Source organism: Parasteatoda tepidariorum, chromosome 4 (genome assembly GCF_043381705.1).
Source record: "Parasteatoda tepidariorum isolate YZ-2023 chromosome 4, CAS_Ptep_4.0, whole genome shotgun sequence".
NCBI lineage: Eukaryota > Metazoa > Arthropoda > Arachnida > Araneae > Theridiidae > Parasteatoda > Parasteatoda tepidariorum.
In genome coordinates this window covers 77,203,978-77,223,459 of record NC_092207.1, presented here as the reverse complement: position 1 = coordinate 77,223,459, position 19,482 = coordinate 77,203,978, and the positions used below count along the sequence as shown (strand labels likewise).

Below are 19,482 nucleotides of genomic sequence, written 5' to 3'. Positions count from 1 at the left end.
GATAGTAGTTACACGTTATGTATGTTTTATTAACTGAAAGATAGTAGTTACAAATTATATATGTTTTAAATTACATATGCTTTATTTACTGAAAGATAGTAGGTACAAATTATATATGTTTTTCTTTAGTGTGAAGAGCGGTAAATACCGATTCAAACAATTTCTTTAAAAGTTTAATCGATTGTTTTTTTTTAACATATGTATTTCATTTCATTATAAACCAAATACTGGTTTGGTTTTTTAAATTTAAAAAAAATTTTTTTTTTAAATTTTGAATTTTTTATTTATTTTGTATTTTCTAAAATTGTGCCATTTTATATTCTGACAGAATGAAATTCAGTTTTGCGGTATTGACTACAAATATCAAAACTGAGAGAAATCAGAGAGAAATGATAGTTCTGAAAAACGTGTTTTTGACAAGCTTCACCTTTTAATTTTAAATATAACTATTTTAAAAAAAATGCGTAGATGTATTAAAAAGATTTGTCTTTTTTAAAAACAATAGTTGAAAATTTTTATTTTAATAATTACAGTCTTGAAAATACTTTAAATAAAGTTTGTTCTTTCTTTAACAAATAAGAATTGCATTCAAAAATCCTTAAAATTTTCCTTCATACTAATAAAAATTTTATCCAAAAAAAAACAATATTAATAAACATGTTTGAAATATAAATAACATAATCGTCAACACAAAAATAAAATTCTTTTTCAAAATCTAATTGCTCATTCTAAATTTTCAATATTATATCAAAATACATTTATTTAAAGCTAGTACATATTCATTTTCATATCAATTTATTTTGTACTAAGTACACATGCATTAAATATTTAGCATCTTGATTCATTAATATATTCCAGTTTTTCTTTTTTATTTGAATTCGAAGAAGATAAAGTAGGCTGACTGCTTGAACTATTCGGTGTGTATATTCCTTTCTTCAATACGTTTTTGTAATAGAATTGTTTTAAAGTTTTCTTTTTTCCGACAAAAATAACAAAAAGAAAAACACCATGCAGAGCTGTTAACATGCCGGCTATAGCATATAGTGAAAAAACACCTGTTATCCAAGGAATAAACTCGGTCGTCCATGTAATTCCCATCACCAGAAATAGTTTTAAATATAAGTAAAACCTGTAATTAAAATAATCAGCTTATATAGGATTATAATTATTTTATTAACATTAAAAATATCAGTTTTCATTAAAAACAATTTCTTATCTTTTGAAAAATCACAGTAATGTTCTAAAATAATACTTCAATGGATCTATTCCTCGGCATGGAAATTTTTAAGCCAGTTTCAAATTTCTTAAACTTTTGAGAAGCTTATCCTTTATGGTTAATAATTGTTAATTGTTTAATGATAAAATTTTCGATTGATCAAATTTATAATTTTTACGTTATGTTATTATTCTTTATTTACTAATAATTCTTTTATCAATATTTTAAATATTTCTTTCAAATAATTAAGCATCATTAAAAAAATTAAAATCTTGAATAATAAAATACAATTCACGGTTTTTGCAAACTTTTGAGAAATTTATCATTTATGGTTAATGGTTGTTAAACATTTAACAATCAAATTTTCGATTGATCTAATTTATAATTTTTACGTGATGTTATTATTCTTTATTTACTAATAATTCTTTTATCAATATTTTAAATATTTCTTTCAAATAATTAAACATCATCAAGAAAGTTAAAATCTTGAATAATAAAATACAATTCACGATTTTTGCAAACTTTTGAGAAATTTATCATTTATGGTTAATGGTTGTTAATCATTTAACGATCATTTTTGATTGATCAAATTCCTAATTTTTATGTGACATCAGTATTATTTATTTACTAAAAATTCTTTTATCAATATTTTAAATATTTCTTTCAAATAATTAAGCTTCATCAAAAAAATTAAAATCTTGAATAATGAAGTACAATTCACGATTTTTGCAAACTTAGGGAACCTTTCTACTGAGTGTAGTTTGATCACGTATGTGACATCAGTATTCTTTGTTTACTAATAATTCTTTTATCAATATTTTAAGTATTTCTTTAAGATAATTTTGCTCCGACAAAAAAATTTAAAATATTGAACAAAGGAAATACAATCCACAATTTTTACAAATTTGGGGAACACATTTCTACTGAGTGCGGTTTGATTGTTCTACTTTAAATTCATCAATCAAATTCTCAATTTGTAAATGCATATTTTATATAAATTTTTATTTTGATGGAAAAGTGATGGGAAAATATTATTGGTTCAGCATTGGTAAGTATTTCGTATTAAAATGAAAAGTCTGTTTTCATAAAATTTCAGCTCCGCACTAAATCATATATTTATAACAAAAAGACGAGGAAAGAATATCTCCACTTTTCTCTCAGGAGGAAAATCAATTCAACTTTAAAGTATGTTTTCGAACGACAGATCAGAACAGTTAAGAGTGTGCTCTAAACTGTTCTGACCGTGAGTCGGGGAACTGGCTCATTTATGGGTGATTCTCACGAAACATGACAATTCGGACCAAAACATTTCTTCAAATTTAAAGTCTTCAAAATAATCTAAAATTTTTTTTGTATACTTCTTCAGCTACACTTATTAATATCTTACAGACAGCAGTGTAGTTTATTGACATTTGCTCGAGAAAAAAAAAAGAAATTCACCAAATCTTGTATGCCAGGAAAATGACATATTACCTTAGAAGTTTAAAAAACAGTCATTTTAAGTTAATAGTAAGTAACTCAACTTAAGCCTTTATGTTAGATGGACCATAAATTGCTTAAATTAATTCTTTTTATCCACTGTAGAAAGAAACAAAAAAATTTTTGTTGCTGATATGTACAGAATAAAATTGTGTATAATAATCAATCATTAAATAAATAAATAACTTTGATTACATCCAAGCATATTACAATCATACATAAACTTGGTATTAGGTTAATATTTGCTTTCCCTCTTTACAGTATTAGCAGTTAAAAAGAATTTCTGGTAACACTTCAATGTCCTGGCATTCATAAGCCAGGAAAATGACAGCCAGGATAATGACAAATTCGCCATTTTATAGCATATAACTTTACTTTAATTTAATATTTTGGCCGAAGACGTTTATATTCTGCAGAAAACAACAGTATTTCTTAAAATAACTCAGATAAATCTATGTAGTTTTTGTTATTAATGATTTCAAGAAGCCAGGAAAATGACAGCATAAAAACCTACTCACCTTGAAAAATTTTTTGAAATAGATTTTGAGCCAGAAAATTGGTTCTTTATTCATGCAACAAGACATGTTCAGATAGGAGGGTATCTAATCAATCTATTAACATAAGATATTGATTCCTGGCGCTATCTATTTTGGTTATAAATCACTAAATAAAAGTAGCCAGGAAAACGAGAGATTTTCATGGGACAAGCAAATTATTGACAGAAAAAAAAATTTTTTTAAACGAAGTTTTAGTAAACAATACCCTCTGCGTATATTCCAGAAATGCTTACACAGGATAAGATATAAAAAAATTTGATTTTGAAAAATTTATGGGAAGTTTTGAAGCTAGTTATTATTGGAAATATTGTTTGGGACATGCCAGGAAAATGACATTTTGATAATCAATTAAATTTTTTAAGTATACAAAATAGTCAATGCTAGTGCAAAGTCATTTTAAAATGCTAACAGCAATGCTATTTATTAATTTAAAAAAAAAAAAGTTCTTTTAGTATTATAGTATTAGATCTTCGAACAAGGGACAGTGAATGTCATGTTTCGTGAGAAATACCTATATATCAAAAAATAAGTAACGATTTTTATTAATTTTGATCGCATAATGTGGAAATAAATTGGGAATTTATGCTAAACATTTTCTATTTTTTATTGAATTCTAATAATAAATATCGAAACAATTAAAATTGAAATATTAATAAATTCAAAAATACTATATCAAGATTGATTTTCGCCCCATGAGGTAGCACCATCAAATAGACCACAGAGATCGCTATTAAATGAGGTTAAAAGTTTAAAAAGAAAGCAATTTAACCCTTTCAATACATGCGCATTAAACGCTAGGTATTTATAGAAATATACGACATTACAATTTATCAAATATCAAGCCATTACAGCCATCATATTAAGAATGATAAACGACTGTTGAAGTGAAAATATTAACATCAGGTTCTAACGTATTATTTCTTAGGTTCTTGCTCGTAAAACGGGAATTAAAATTTTTAAAACTTAATGCATTGTTTCAACTATCCAGTATTAACAAATTGTTTAAGCAAATTAAATTACTTGCGATTATTTTCAAAAATAAAAAGCGTGCATGAAACTGAGCTCTACTTTAAAAAGTCTTTGTTGTTGCTGTCATTTGCCCTTAAGACAAAAGAGGTGCGCTTCTTTTGTGTTCAGTGGTTCCATCTATGGCCAAGATTTCGACTTCAGTTACGACATACGCCGCAGCCAGTTTATAGGGAGGACCTATACATACATCCTTTCATTCATCCACAGACCAATTTTGTCCTGAACCAGAGAACGAGCAATCTCCAATTCAGTACCCGAGGAGTTATTGGTTTGTTATGGGAACATGGAGGACTTTGTGATCCGATAGATTTAACTTTCGTCAGTCACCATTTACTACAGGGGGAGTCTTAAGCCGGCTGGGATGGAACCAAAAAGGCCTTTTAAAGATTCTGTCGATCATATACGAATGAAAAATTTTATGGAAAAGATAAAGGATTTTTCTCTTACAACCTGAAAAAGTTGTGAATAACTCTCTTGTTATTTCTTTAAATACGAGTATGAGGTTTTCAAAACTTTTAGATGAGAACAGTTACTTTCATCTAGTAAAAGTTTTATTTTGTATGTGTAATACAGAAATCAGTATACATCACGCAACCATGGCCAAGCACCTAGCCCATTTCAGGCTGGATTCTGACTTTTAGTTACAGCCAGGTTACGAATACCGTACAGTTTTTTTACCCCGACATGGTGACAGACAGCATGGACAATACCTGAACTGGTATCCCTCTCTTTACAAATTTAAGCACCAAAACCAGTGAAAGGAATTTCAGTTACAACAAATTAAAAGTCCACCTTGCTGATTTTATTTTATTTTATAATCGTTGTTGTACAGCCGACCCAATTTAGGGTTTATAACTTAATGTTCGACTCAGTAGCCTTGTAATTTTAAACCCTCTCCAGAATACAAGAGAACTCTTGGATCATTAATTGGGAGAAATTTGTCTTCGTGGAGGACTTTTTGATGAAACTAGCCCGCATTTGCGCTACATGGAGAGGAAAAATCACGAAGAACTCTTACGGTTAGCCTGACTGCAAGGTGACTCTAACCCAAGATCCGTCTGCCACTGAGGATATTTTACGTCAGCACTGTGGTCGGTGCGAGCCTCGTGCGGAATTCTTATCGACTAGCCACTGCAGGGATTCGAACCCGGTTATCCTCATTGGAAGGCACACGCTCTATCTCCTGATCCACCATAGACCAATTAAAAAAATAGTACTAATAGAACTTGGCAACACTTTGCTGTTTTCTAGATAGAACTCACTTTGTCGATTTCTAGGATAGAACTCACAGCCCACAGATCTCCATCAGCATTGTGAGCAACGCGTTAACCTACTGAGCTACCAGAGCGCCTATGGCAATAATCAGCATTGATTAATGTGCTATAGGAGCAGCATCTTTACATTTTTTCCTTTACGACTTAATTTTTTAATATTTAGAAAAAAATCAAACATTATAAAAAGTAATACTTTTCGAATTCAAATCCAATGACTTGCATTTGTTTCTTAGAAATCGAATGTCTTTTTAAAATTGCATTTTTGATTACGTTTTTAGGTGATAAAAACATCCCATTCATTTATTTAAAATGCTACTTAAGAACAGACTTATCACATCTACTTCAAACCAACTAAAAATAATTATAACTTTATGCGCACCTTTTTTGTTGTTGCTTTACTTGTAATATTGCTGTCATCTTCTTTACGATTATCAGCTTTCTCATCGTCATCAAGAACAAAACGAGATTGCAGAATAGAATGACTCCAACCGGTAAGTTAAAATAATAAGTGAAAGCAGTTTTTCCACTTAGCCAACAACGTTTTACTCCGAATTGCGGTCGGAACTTCAGTGGAACCCATTCAGTTAATTCTAAAATAGCTGCCGGTAAGGCTACTAGGACAGTAGCAGTCCAAGAGTACGCCGAATACTTCAAATATTTCTTCGAGTTGCTCTTCACTTCACTTTTAGACCGAATATTGGCAAGCGATCTCCAGATATCGAACGCCATTACATTGGTCCAAAAGAATGTTCCTAAGAATGTCACGTGAATGATCATGGCGATCGTAAAGCACATTGAGAAAGTAATGTGTTTTCTGATCATGAGGTCGAGAATGAGCATGAGAAATGTTATGAGCAAGCAAGAAGACATGCTGATGAGATTCTTGCCGTGCACATTGTGGAATTTAGACATTGTGGAGTAAATAAACAATGAGAATATTAAGCAAAGGCAAGATAGAACCATTTCTGCAACTATGATTGGATAGTATTGAGAGACATTTGAAGCAGTTCCTGTAGTAGCGTTGGAAACATTCTGCTCCAGAACGTCGCTTGTCTGGTTCAAAAAATAGCTTTCTGTTGCGTTTTGCCATTCTAGTGATGTATCCACTTCTGTGGTTGCCGTTGATAGTTCCATTTAATGTCACAATACCTTTCTCAATACTTTTTTTTATATCCTGTATTAAAAAGAGTTTAGTTAAACAAGTAGAATTGCAAAGTATAATATTATTATGGTATCTTACTATATATAAAATTCTAATGATGGTGTCGCAGTTTTCCATTGTTGTCGGTGCATTTTTATTGGCCAGAAAATCACGTGGTGTGATCCAGTTTTTCCTCATTCGTCTCCTTATTGTTTTGGTTGTAGTCAGCATAAAATTAATAAAAGTCATGCTTTTCTTTAAATATTTTTGAATCCCTAACTTAAAGTTATTTTCCTGTACTGCTATTATTACGCTTTTAATTCAAGAGTTTAAAACTAAGAGAATTGCTGTTTTTTTATTAGTATTATAATGTAAATCTGCCTTACATTTTAAGATAAAGTTATTTAGAAAGGTGGTCTAACAATTATTATTTTTGAGCAAATAACATTAATATACTGTTATAAATTACAGTTAAAGAGATCTGTTAAATGATTTAGAACTTAAGGATCAGCTTCATGCCCAATGAGATGCAGGCAAAAAAAAAGTATTTAATATATCCTACCGTTTGGTAAGTGAAAATATTAAATTAAGGATGTGAACTCATCAAATTTGTTTCAACAATATAACGTTATAACAACATAAATGTTATTTAAAAAAATGATTACTTAGAAAAATCACTTCTGTTTACCAATAGATCTAAATATCTAATATATATAATTCTCTTACGTGGCTCCCAAATTTTGGCTGTATTTCTTTTCCGCCGGTGGCAACGTTTGCTTTGTTTTGCTTACGCTACTATTTCTGTTACACGGCGAATCGACCCATGATTGCCGCTAAAAATGTCACATGCCAAATCTATCTGAGGTGACTCAACATATAGCGCTTTTAAAAACGGAAACTGAAATAACCAGAGAGCATCAGCTGCGGCAATCTCATACTATTAAGCTAGGCAGAAGTGAGTAGTCTTTGTCGATAGATCTCTATTTTAGTATTTTGTCGAAAGCGCTTTTTTTCACGAATTTATACATTACGAATTTATTTGACGATTTTTGATTTACATCACGAATTATACTATAGCACATTTCTAATAGGTTTAACGAATTACATGTCATTTATTTGAATTCAAATTTATTTTAATGACTTAGTATTTACTAAAAAGATGTAATTTTTTTATATGGATTTGAATGATTGTTTTGAATTCTTAGAATTGTGTGCATTTGTAATGTACCTAAGTTAGTAGCGAGCGAAGCGATCTTGGTACGCGAAGCAAACCATATAAGATTGCGCAGCAATTTTCGGGGGTTGGCGAGCGTTAGCGAGCAGGGGGCGCAGCCCACAAGTTAGATATAATTAGGGTTTAAACACACACGCACAGAAATGGAAATTTAATGATCCAAAAGAACCACCATATTATTTGTTACGGTTGGTATTTGTTTAGTGGTCCAAAAACTTAATATGGTAAACAAACTTGAGGGAGAAAAAATCGAACTTTACAAATATAATTCATGTTATGGTAAATATCAAAAATTATTAATTGCCAAATGTAACACTCTAAAGCTAATTAGGTTTGTTAAGGAATAATATCTATCAAAATTAAGTAAAAAAACCTAAAATAATATTAATAAATAAATTCAACATCGAACTTAAGATGCTGAGATCAAATAAATGTATGTATAAGTGAGAAAAACAGAGAAAGTAAGAACTAACAAAATATTACATTAAAAATTAATTAATAAAAAATTATAATATTTTAAATGAAGAGCTTCTAAGGGAGCAAAAAAATATTATTTTATGTATAAACGATTATAAGGTCAGTACATGAATACTAAGTACAACACAACATGTAAATTTGAAATTTCAACATTATCCTCTCGTCACTGTCCTCTGCGCCTAAGGGTTCATCTCATTCTAGTACCCTTAAACTTTTCACGATTCAAATAATCTAACTATTAAGAGTAAGGTTAAAAATCCACTACATTTTTTTTTATTAAACAACAATTTTTTTAAATTTTCTTTGTTTATGATTAAAATATTATTTTACCAAAGAGTCGGTGAGAAGCCGCGAAAGAACGAGTTCGGGAGAGCGACTAAGCTTCACACCAATAATGGCTACTGCAACCAGTTGCTGTTATTTGACTTAACTGTGTCTTGAAGCAATATGAGAGGGGTTAAGAGAGTTTTATTACATCCTAATTGTAGAATATGGAGAAATTATAATAATAATTTATCTCCCTGTTGCACATTTTTATTAGAAGAAATATTACTTAATTCATAAATTAATCATAATTTGCTTAAAATGTATATGAAAATAATTTTTAAGGGAAATTAATAAAACTATTAATGAGTGAAAATTACCACTTACTTACAAAAGACAATTTTTTCCAAAAGTAAATTTCGTTGCCGAAGTGTATAAAAAATATCACATGAATACAAATATTAGATAAAATCTTTTTTATTTGTACTTGGCATTGATTATGTGTAAAGGATAAATCGCAGTGGAATTTCTCAGCGTAGTTTCCGGTGATGGTTAACCTGAATTCCAAGAAAAATAGTTCTTTTTCTAATATCCACTTCCGATTTTTTCAGTTTAATGAAAAGTAAAATTTCCGCATGACTCAACCGATATATTTTGGGGAATTATTAGATTATTTAGAAAGAAGTTTTAGTTCTAGTTGCGAAATTCCATTGATTAAAAAAATATTTGGATAAACATAAGAATGAAAAAGTGACTTAAGAGAGTGAAAAATAAATATAGAATATAATGTAATAATTTTAGTTACTGAGACTGTTTATAAAAAAAATTAATTTGTTTTAAAACGTATAATAAAACGTTACCATGCATTAAATATTATAAAATATTTTGAAGATATTATTAAATAAAATTTAATATACATTAATGTAAATTTATTATATATTAATGTAAATGAAAAGTTTCTTTTAATACGCGATATTTATTTTAGGTGTCGTAACTGTTTCACTAAAATCAAATTATCGCTGAAGAAATGTTTGTTTAACATTTTTCAGGCTAATTTAGTTTCAGTTTATACCCTTCCTTAAAATTAAATAAAACTAATTATAAAAAAAAAAACACCAGTAAGCACTTCAGAAGCAATTTAATATTTTGTAGAACATTTCTCTGAAATTGATTACACAATTAAAAGAAGAGAAAAAACTACATAAAAACTTTTTTCTTTTTAAAAAATCTCGTAAATCAATCATACTAATCATTTTTAATTTGAAAATAGCAGTAAATTCTTTTAGCAATTGCAGTAAATGCGTTATTCTGCATGAAAAATAAATGCATTTCAGTTTTAGAGAGAAAAGGAAAAATAATTTTAAGGAAATATAAAATGTTGTGAACGAAGGTCATTAAACTTTTGTTGACGAGATAGTATTGATCACAGCAAGAAAACGTAATGCATCCTTACCACGCAATTTATTTCACAACGCGTTTTAGTCTGTGGAGAATTATCTATAATTTTTGATCACCAAAATAAAATATTCACAGCTCATTTCGATATAATTTTCGCCATGGTGTAAATTAAGAAAACAATGTTTCGTTAATTTCACTGTGGAAGGATAATTATAATTTATAATTTAACACAGTTTTTCTTTCTCATGAACATGAATAAAATTTTTATGCATTCACATTTGCGGTATTTAGATATTTCAAGTATGGATATATATTTGCAAAATATGCATTTTTTAAAAATATATTAATTAATTCAAAGATCATACGTAATAATTAACGGGATTCTTTTTGAAATTTTTATTTTGTATTTCTTTTTTCTTTTCTAACTAAACTTAAGTGTCAATAGGATTTGGGGAAATTTTGAAATGCTGTTATTAATTGTTTTTCAGGTTACATTCATTCAGGCATTTCATTTTTTATCTATCCATTTATTTTTCATTCATTTAATTTAACAGTAATTCTTTTCAAACATAATTGGTCTATTGTTGTTTAAAAACATTTTTAGTTACTCACAGCATCGTGCGCAGTATTTGTTGTTATGGAACACTGAAGAAAACAGGTAACTAACCCCTGGTTTAGTCTGAGCTGTCTGTCGGGAAAATCTGAGCAGCAAATAAGACTGGACACATGTTTTTACGGGTCCCGGGAATAAATTTGTTGCGGATCCCTTTCTGAAAAAACAAAATGTCTAACTTTTTGCCTATTAATAGCGTGTAGAATCTTAACGAGCCTATACTTAAAATTTTAGTTATTATATTTTCTCTTTAGGAAATTCTCTGCAATTTTCTGTTTCAAATTAATGAAAAGATATTACATTTTTTGTCATAATTTTTGCCTGAGCTCTTAACAGTCCCGGTTCCTGGGATAATTCTCCCTGTCTCTACTCTTTGAATGTGGGCCGTGACAATACACCATCCTGATTTTTTCTACCAACCGATTCTGCAATCAAGTCAGAAGCTCTAGTTGTTGTACACAAGATGTTTTATACATACCCTATAAGCTTAAAAATTTCGCATATGGCACCCCAATATTTTAATATTTACCTGCTGTATTGTAATTATTTTATACGTAAAAAATGCTTCATATGTGTAAAATCTAGAAATATGAAAAAACAAATGTTGCAAATTAAACTCACTAAAATTCTACCCACGTATAGCAATTAATACTGTTTAATTCTACAGTCCACGGATGGCGCTTGACGCATCCCAATTTAATTGTTCTTTAAGCTTTGAGAAAATAAATGGTGTGTATAATCGATTCATGTGTGTGCAGTGTTTCCGAGGTATAATTCAATTGTCTAAGTTCATCTCCGATTCCAGTAAGGTGTGGCAAGTTCCAGCTGATTTGTGAGATGTCTTAATGCTCCTCACCTTAATTTCTTAGTTCCAAGTCCATACAGCAACCGAGTCAGGTAAAACAAATCTAAAACATTCTTTTTCCCACCATTTGGTACATCAAATACTATGAAGGAGCGAGAGAGAGATAGGAACCATTCACATTGGAGGTGAAAAATTCGAAGATTCGAATGAGAACCTGATTGGTGAAATACGATGGCTCTATCTCGCTCGCAATAAATGGGATTTTATCGTAGGCAGTGAAAATAACAGTTGCTGCCGGAAAGACTCGAATCAAGGATCTTCGCTTCCTTAGCTAGATGCTGTACCCGCCATGGAAAAGGGTGTATACCTTCTACCAAGGTGAGTTAGAAACTTTATGCTGTAGTCACTCCCCACAAACTCCCTTTCCGAATCGTTGTCAGTCGTGAGCGTTTAACGAGAGTCACGTGGTCGTAAGTGAAGTCTCCATTCCAGTGCAGTTCCAGCTTTGACGTTGTTTAAGATCCAGGAGTTTCGTTGAATCATGGCAAACCAAGGAGTCTGTTGAGTAGTGAGGAGTATTACCTTTTTGCTGCCCGTAGTAAGAAATATCAAGGGGTAAGATTGGAGTAGATGCGAAGAGGTATATCCCTTTGACTTGAAGCTATGGTATTTGGGAACTTTCTTAAAACACCTTCGATCGTCGTCGAGAGGAAAGAAAAAGTTTTTCATAGGAAAATATCTCACACAAATCGAATTCTCTTACTTTATCGACTGCGATTGGAGCAATGGCAGCCACATGCAGTGAGAATGGCCCTCGCAGCATCCTTCACCTCACTCCCTGATACACGCGTTAGACTAATCGCAGCGGGATTGATCGTAAAGACATGGTTCTCAGTAAAACACCAAAGTCAAGCATCACTGCCTGCGGTTAGTTTGCGAATGGATGATCACTTTGATCAGCCTGAGTAGAGACGGAGGGCGAGCAGTATCAGTCCTCGTGAAACTGTTCTACTGTACTATACTCAACTTCACGTGCAAGCTGTTGTGCTACCAAAGCGGAGAACCATCTCCTCGAAAAGATACAAAATTATTATAGCATGGCTCCAGATCATCCACAAAGATGTTTTCTAGCCCGAAACCAATAGCTCATTATAGAGCCATGGTGGCTCAGGAGATAGAGCGCTCCTCTTCCAATGAGGTGAACCGGGTTCGAATCCCAGCAATGGCTGGTCGATTCGAATTTAGCATCCAGCTCGCACCGATTGCAGTGCCAACGTAAATTATCCTCAGTGGTGGATGGATCATTGGTTAGAGTCCCCTTGCCCTCATGATACAGTAGGAGTTTTTCCTCTCCATGTAACGCAAATGCGAGTTAGTTATATCAAAAAGTCCTCCACAGAGGCTATTTTCTCATAATTGGGGAGTTGCACTCTAAGAAGGAGAAGGCAAACCTAGTTCTGTTTAGGTTCTACATGGCTTCTTACCTGTCTGTGTAAATATGTACAGAAAGAATTGAAATCTTTGCGAAAGAATCTTCGTGAAAGTATATAGGCTGTATTATATAAGAGAATTGATACTTGATAAGCTTGGATTAGTCGAAATTGAATGGAAAGAATAGTCGCTAACATAAACAAATGCTACGTTTCAGCAACCAATCAGGATCGAGATATCCGAATTACGTCACTCGCAGGTATCCCATTCTTGATCCAGAAACTCCCGTGTCTTTTGATTTGGGTTGAAAATTACAAGGCTACGGACTTGAACATTGGTAGTCGTGAAGTCAAAATTGGGTCAGCTGTTCAACGACTGTAATAAAATAAAATAAAATAAAATTAAATAGCCCATTTTAAGCCTAAATGCCATTCTCCCTGGGGCATCTCACGAATATGATTACGTGATTGGTGAATTTTCCGCGGAAGACTAACCAATCAAGCATTTCGTCTTTTCTCTCTCTTAAATATGTCTGGTAACACCTTTATTTAAGCAAACGCAAGCGATCGATTGCGCTCTAAATAAAAAAAATAAACTAATTTTTTTAAACTTTCCAAAGTTCAATCTCTTGTGGCTTGTCTGCTCTTATTTAATTTTGCATAATTCTGTATAAAAAAATTACCCCTATTTTACCCAACAGTAATGAAGGAGACTTAAATATGTTTACAAACAGATAGAGCGTCTTAAGTTTAATTCCTATATATTCTTAGAGCAGGAGCTGTAAATCATAACATAGAAAACTTTGAAACTTGTGTGCAGAAGCTCCTCTTATATATTCCCTGAAACTCCATTAAAAAAATATGGGTTCCTACCGATCCCGAATTTAGGAGGAATACCATAAAGACTAGTTTAAAAAAAACTGATTATTTGCGTGTTAGTTTTCTGCAATTTGCAAGAGATATCAATTATGATAAATACAAATAATCTTAGAACCTATTGAAACTCCAAGTATATCTTATTACCGAAATTAAGCTTTTTTACACATTTATGCACTGTTTGATAAGTGTCGTATATTTAAAATTTGATTTCTCAGAAACTATTCAACCGATTTCGCTCAAATTTTGTATTTCGTTATGTAAAATTAGATTCATTAAAATGATGTAAAAATTTTTTATACCTTACAATTCTAATATTTCTCGTATATTTTTTTAATGAAATAATAAATATTTACTAAAATTTATTTTTCATATGGGATTATCTTTGAATAAACGAATTTTTAATTGAGTGCAAAATTTTTCTTACATTGTTTAAAAAATGCTGAAGATATGAAATTTTCATAAAGAAAAATTGACATGAAGTTGTCTCAACTTTGGATCACTCTCCTGACGAAACTATGAAGAACATATTTCCCAGATTGCCGCTAACCCCGATATTTTGGGGCTCAGAAATCTGAATCCGTTCAAAGAAAGGAATTCAGAGAAAGTACGTCTTCGTGCCTAATTTGTAACTTAAAATATCGTCTGTACTTAATAACATGATTAAGGTCACCCACTTGAACCATTAAGATTGAGTCCTAGAACGTGAAATTCCCAATCATTAGCTCATAAGTTACTCCGGATGGTCAGTTTATTTATTTGCGCACCGTACATTGTACCACAGTTATTCGAATTTTTGTTACAATGACTGCTCAAGTGGTGATAAAATAACACCAATGAAATAACCTAACAACTTTATCAAACATTTCAGGTTAGGTCCCTGTGAGACTAGGAAAGGACTTGCCAGAGGAATTGGCGATCACAACGCTCGAATACGCCATCTGGGGAGAGACAGATTTCATGCCTTTGGCCCTTCTCCCTTTCCAGTTGTGTAGGTTTTCCATTTTCTTAATATTTTGACTTTTAATTAGCTGTAACCTAGGGTACATGATCTGGGTGTTGGTATATAGGAAAATATTGGTAGTGTTATAATAGTAATGCATTGTTTTAGTTCAGTAGTAATTTAATTTTACAACTAGCAAAGGTCTTATATATTTTGAAATAGTTTATTATTTTAACTTCGCTCTGAACTAAACATAACGCTCTGAACTAAACATATTTATTGCTCTAACAGAGAATAGAAACATTTTTGTCTTATTCCTCGCTGAAAACAAGTATTAAATTGAGTTCTTGAAAGGATTTCTAGTTTAACTCAAACCAGAATCCTGTTAATGTGTTTAGCTGTTGTTCCAAATTTCTTTATCTGGGGTTTAACAGGTGTTTAGTACTAATGAAGAAGTAATCACATGCAGTTCTCATTAAGAAACCTAGCTATATATCAACCATTTTAAAACCTTTTTATAAAATTGAGAAACTTTGATTGCAGATATATGCTAAAAGTTATTAATATGATGCAAATATAAAAAGTATTCTTAAATGTAAGAAAAGAAAAATATGGCAAAGCTTTGTTGCAAATCATAATTTTGCCAAACCCAGTTTAAAGTTTTTGATTTCTTTGTTTTGAGGAATGCTTTAAAGTGTGTAGACAGATTAAAATACAAGAAAAGTTACAACTACATTTACATTCATTTATTTATTTATGAAGTAATGAACATTCATATGGTTACTGAAAACTAAAAACAGGAATTATTCAATACAAATCTCAACATTTAAAATATACTAAAGAAGGCAAATCAACATTATTATTATACAAATATTATCTACAAGTAACATGTTATAGCTAAAAAACTGTCTCAAAAATAAATTGCATTTTTTTTTCTCAAAATATTTACATAATAAGCACAATGCAAATTACGCTAACTGTACAAAAAAATTTACATACATCTGGAACGAATGCGTAAATATATATTTTACAAGTGACATTTAACAACTGCCTTCCCTCACAATGCTTCATCACTTTTTTTCCTCCAATAAAAAGCACAGTGGAGTGTGCAGTTTTTCAAAAAATGTATTTACATGTAACATTTCATAACAGCTATGGTACGGTTGAGTAGATAAATGGTACGGTTCATTGCGTAGCTAATATGATGGTTGACTGAATATGTCGCCCTACTATATATATATATTGTAAAATTCTATGCATTGCCTATAACTGTACACCAAAAATATTATCAAATATATACACCTCCTAAAACTTTTCATAGTAATGAACCTACTAAACAAAAATATAATACATATTTAGCTGATGTTTCATTCATACATTTTATAGCTGAAGACGATATGAAACTGAACTGATGGTGCATAATTCGTAGTGACTATTTTTGACAGAGAGCTTGTTCAGACATGTTCCAAAATTGCAGTTTTAGAATCAATTTATACATACATCTATTTCCATCGAGTAAGCAAAAAAAATTTCTTTTCAATGTGATTTTATTATTTCGTATTAAGAAAATATTAATTAAAAACTCTGTTCAGAAAAAAAAATTTAAAAATACAGTAGTTATAGCACACAGAAAACATTTGTTTATACATATATATTTAAAAAAAGCTTATAAAGTAGTTTCAAATTTCCCCTTTCTGTCAATATCAAGTGTGTGTCGAATATCAATAGAATGATTCCTCAATTTTTATTGAGAATTTCCACATGTAAAAAACCATTAAGGAAAAAAAATAAGCAGTTTGCAACAGAAATAAGATCATAAAAGATTAAAATAAATAATAAAAGTTTAAAATTTTCTCTCTATGCAGATTTTATTTTGAATCAGATGTTTTTCTTTTTGCAAACTGTCTTCACAGCTCATTGAGGAACCTTATTCCCGTAAAACAAGGTTATAAAGTGGTCGAAACATATGTACACATCTAAAGTACAAAACAGTAAACAAAACTTATAAATATCACAAAAGAAATAACATACATTTGTCGGTGCAATAATAAAATATTTATGGCGAACACTATTGTTGGGTCGCGTATTTTTTTCAGTAAAAATAAAGTGCAGCACAAATTTACCAAGAAATAAAGACTTATGTATGATATACAGCACCAAAAGTCTAGAATTTTTACATCTAACTTAATCTAAATTGTTTGTAACATTCAATGAATTCATGAGCAGTTTAGAGAAATGGATTTATGAGCAAAGTCATATAAGGCTGTCTTTTTTTCACCAAAAAAGAAACTCAATGTAATACTGATTGAGCAAAGGAGTAAGCAAAAAACTGCTGAAAACAATGTCTAAGCTGCCATTTAAAAAAAAATAGCTATTTACTGTTTTAAATATTTATTGCTATTTAATAAGCCTAAGACTTTAAAGCAGTTAGATTGTATCGATCTTGTCTCTCTCGAGTAAATGTAATGAAAACTAATTTTTATGTTTTCAGACATTAATCTTTTTTCTTTGGTTTCGCTTATTCATAAAAAGGTTCTGTTTTTTTATTGTAACTTAGTTACCGAATTGTAATTTTCAAGAAGTTAAGTATTTTAAAAAAATATTTCAAAGCTACAAAATACAATGTATCTTTGGTAATATTTGACAAGGTTAAAAAAAAAAAAAACAGTCAAAACCTTAAAAATTACAAACTGGCAACTAAGTTCCATAAAATTAATTTAAATAAAATGAAAAGTATTTTTAAATATTGATTTGTGACTTAATAAGTAGAGAATTGGAATCTAAAATTAAGCACAGAATATTACAGGAAACACTGTAAAATAAAATCTGATTACAGAACCCCTTAAAATATTTATTCCAATTTTAAGTCTATATTCAGAACAGTTTTATATTTTAAACTTCTTGATACTTATATATTCTTTTATCAGAAAAATAATTTTTATTTTACTCTGCAAAAATATTTATTACATTGATTAAATCTAGGAACTTTATAGTTCTAATAAACTTGATTTGTATGAGGGAAAAAAATACTTAAAACAAAATGTTTAATTCTTTACGATTGACATCATTTGTTTAATACCTTAATGAATATTAAATAAATAATCCTAAAAAACTGAAGCAGTAAGACATTACTTGATTAAAAACTTAATTTGCTTCAAAAATTATACAAATTGCATATTATAGTCAACATGTTTCAAACATTCAAAAATAGACGTCCAGTTTCGAAACTTGCCAGTCGTAAATGAGAAGAAGCAAAAGTGATTTGAAATATAAAACGCAAAGCTGCCACAAAATGAAAATAAGAATTCAGACATTAATTAAGAATTACTTTATGTGAACAGTAATACTACTAAAGTACCTTTTTTTTTTCATTTTAGGCATACATTTTTCTTGATATGCATCACATAGTTTTCCAGATTGCATTTGAAATATTAAAAGTCATCAAAATTTTTATATTTCATTTGGAAACAGACTTAAAAATATCCTGTTAATTATATGTATATAGTACTAAATCCTTACTCAAACACTTAATTTCCAGCATTTGTGCTCGTCATATAAATCTGTTACTTAATCTGTACTTTCTATATTCAATTAAAATGCCTACATTAAAAAAATTAAAGCACTACATTTTTATGCTTAAATTAATAATTATAGATTTTAGCAGCTAGTCTACAATAATAAAAATTCTATGTTAATAAATAGTATTAGTACTAGATAAGGTTAATTTTCTTAATGATTCCCAACGTTTACATTTTCACTGATATGAGTCGCACTAAATTCATTGAAAATTTTCATATTCCACAGAGGAGTCTTTGCAGAAACAAAACATGTATTGAAAAATATTTTTGGTTAAAAGTTTGTTACAAATATTAATTAAAAATGTTATAAAAATTTAAAAACTGCTTAGTAAAATTTCAAAGTTTACTTTATCAAACAAAGAACTACATACAATACTAATAATATCACAAGACAAACTTAATACTGCTTGTAAAAAAAATTTTGAAGACAAAAAAAATTTATATTTTGCCCACTTCAACAAATGAAACTGTATGAGAAGTTAAAATCGTTCAATAATTTAAAAATGTACAGTGGATCATCTGAGTTTTCTTTTTTTTTTTTTTAAAGAAAGAAACAATCATACACATCATTTACCTATTCACTTAATCTTCCAATTTCATTCTAAGCAAAAACTCAATTCTTGCTAATTTCAAATGCTTAAGTAAACATCCATAAAACCTGAATCTATTAGTACATAGACTAGATTATCGACAACAAAAAAAAAAGTTTCAGGTACACAGTTACATCTTGCTTTGGTAAGTAGCAAGTTAAAGTTTATTCCTCTTCTTCTTCAGCAACAGAATCTCTTTTTACTTTAGAACTGTTCTCCTCATCCTGCTCATCCTCTTCATCAGGAGTTTCACAGGATTTTGGTTTGGCATCGAGGAAGACATTGTCATCACATTCGGTTCCACCTACAGCACCTTCAGGAGCTTCTTCAATTATATCTGTAGATGGTGCACCAGTGTCTTCCAGTTTACCTAAAACAGTATATATATATTTTGAATCTATTGAATAATTAAATTAATATCCATTATTACTGAAATGTAATTACAGGAATACCAAATTTCCATACTTTTTCATGGTAACTATATATATGAATGATACTATATCTATGAACTTTTACTAGGTATTTATATATTTTGAAACTATTAAATAACAAAATTATCCATTATTATTGAAATATAA

The 19,482-nt window shown here is 30.0% G+C and overlaps 2 protein-coding genes across 8 annotated transcripts in view; both read right to left on the bottom strand.

Annotated features, from left to right (window-relative positions):
* Window positions 1–776: 776 nt before the first annotated feature.
* On the bottom strand, window positions 777–9,148 carry LOC107442081 (G-protein coupled receptor Mth2-like). 2 transcript variants are annotated; one of them, XM_016055551.3, is made up of 3 exons: window positions 9,059–9,148; window positions 5,935–6,729; window positions 777–1,129 (listed from the first exon to the last, which is right to left on the bottom strand). In XM_016055551.3, exons 2-3 carry the CDS (start codon window positions 6,687–6,689, stop codon window positions 829–831), a joined length of 1,056 nt encoding a protein of 351 aa, XP_015911037.2. In that variant the 5' UTR covers window positions 6,690–6,729; window positions 9,059–9,148; the 3' UTR covers window positions 777–828. The 2 variants fall into 2 exon arrangements, with proteins under 2 accessions (XP_015911037.2, XP_071036178.1); XM_071180077.1 differs by having other exon boundaries at window positions 9,063–9,136.
* Window positions 9,149–15,467: 6,319 nt separating this feature from the next.
* The window catches only part of LOC107442082 (5'-AMP-activated protein kinase subunit gamma-1), a 158,155-nt gene continuing 154,140 nt past the window's right edge, over window positions 15,468–19,482 (bottom strand). For all 6 annotated transcript variants that reach the window (XM_071180072.1, XM_043041593.2, XM_071180071.1 and 3 more), the window contains one exon: window positions 15,468–19,274. In XM_071180072.1, coding sequence (XP_071036173.1) covers window positions 19,069–19,274 — 206 coding nt within the window. In that variant the 3' untranslated portion in view covers window positions 15,468–19,068. The remainder of the gene's footprint in view (window positions 19,275–19,482) is intronic.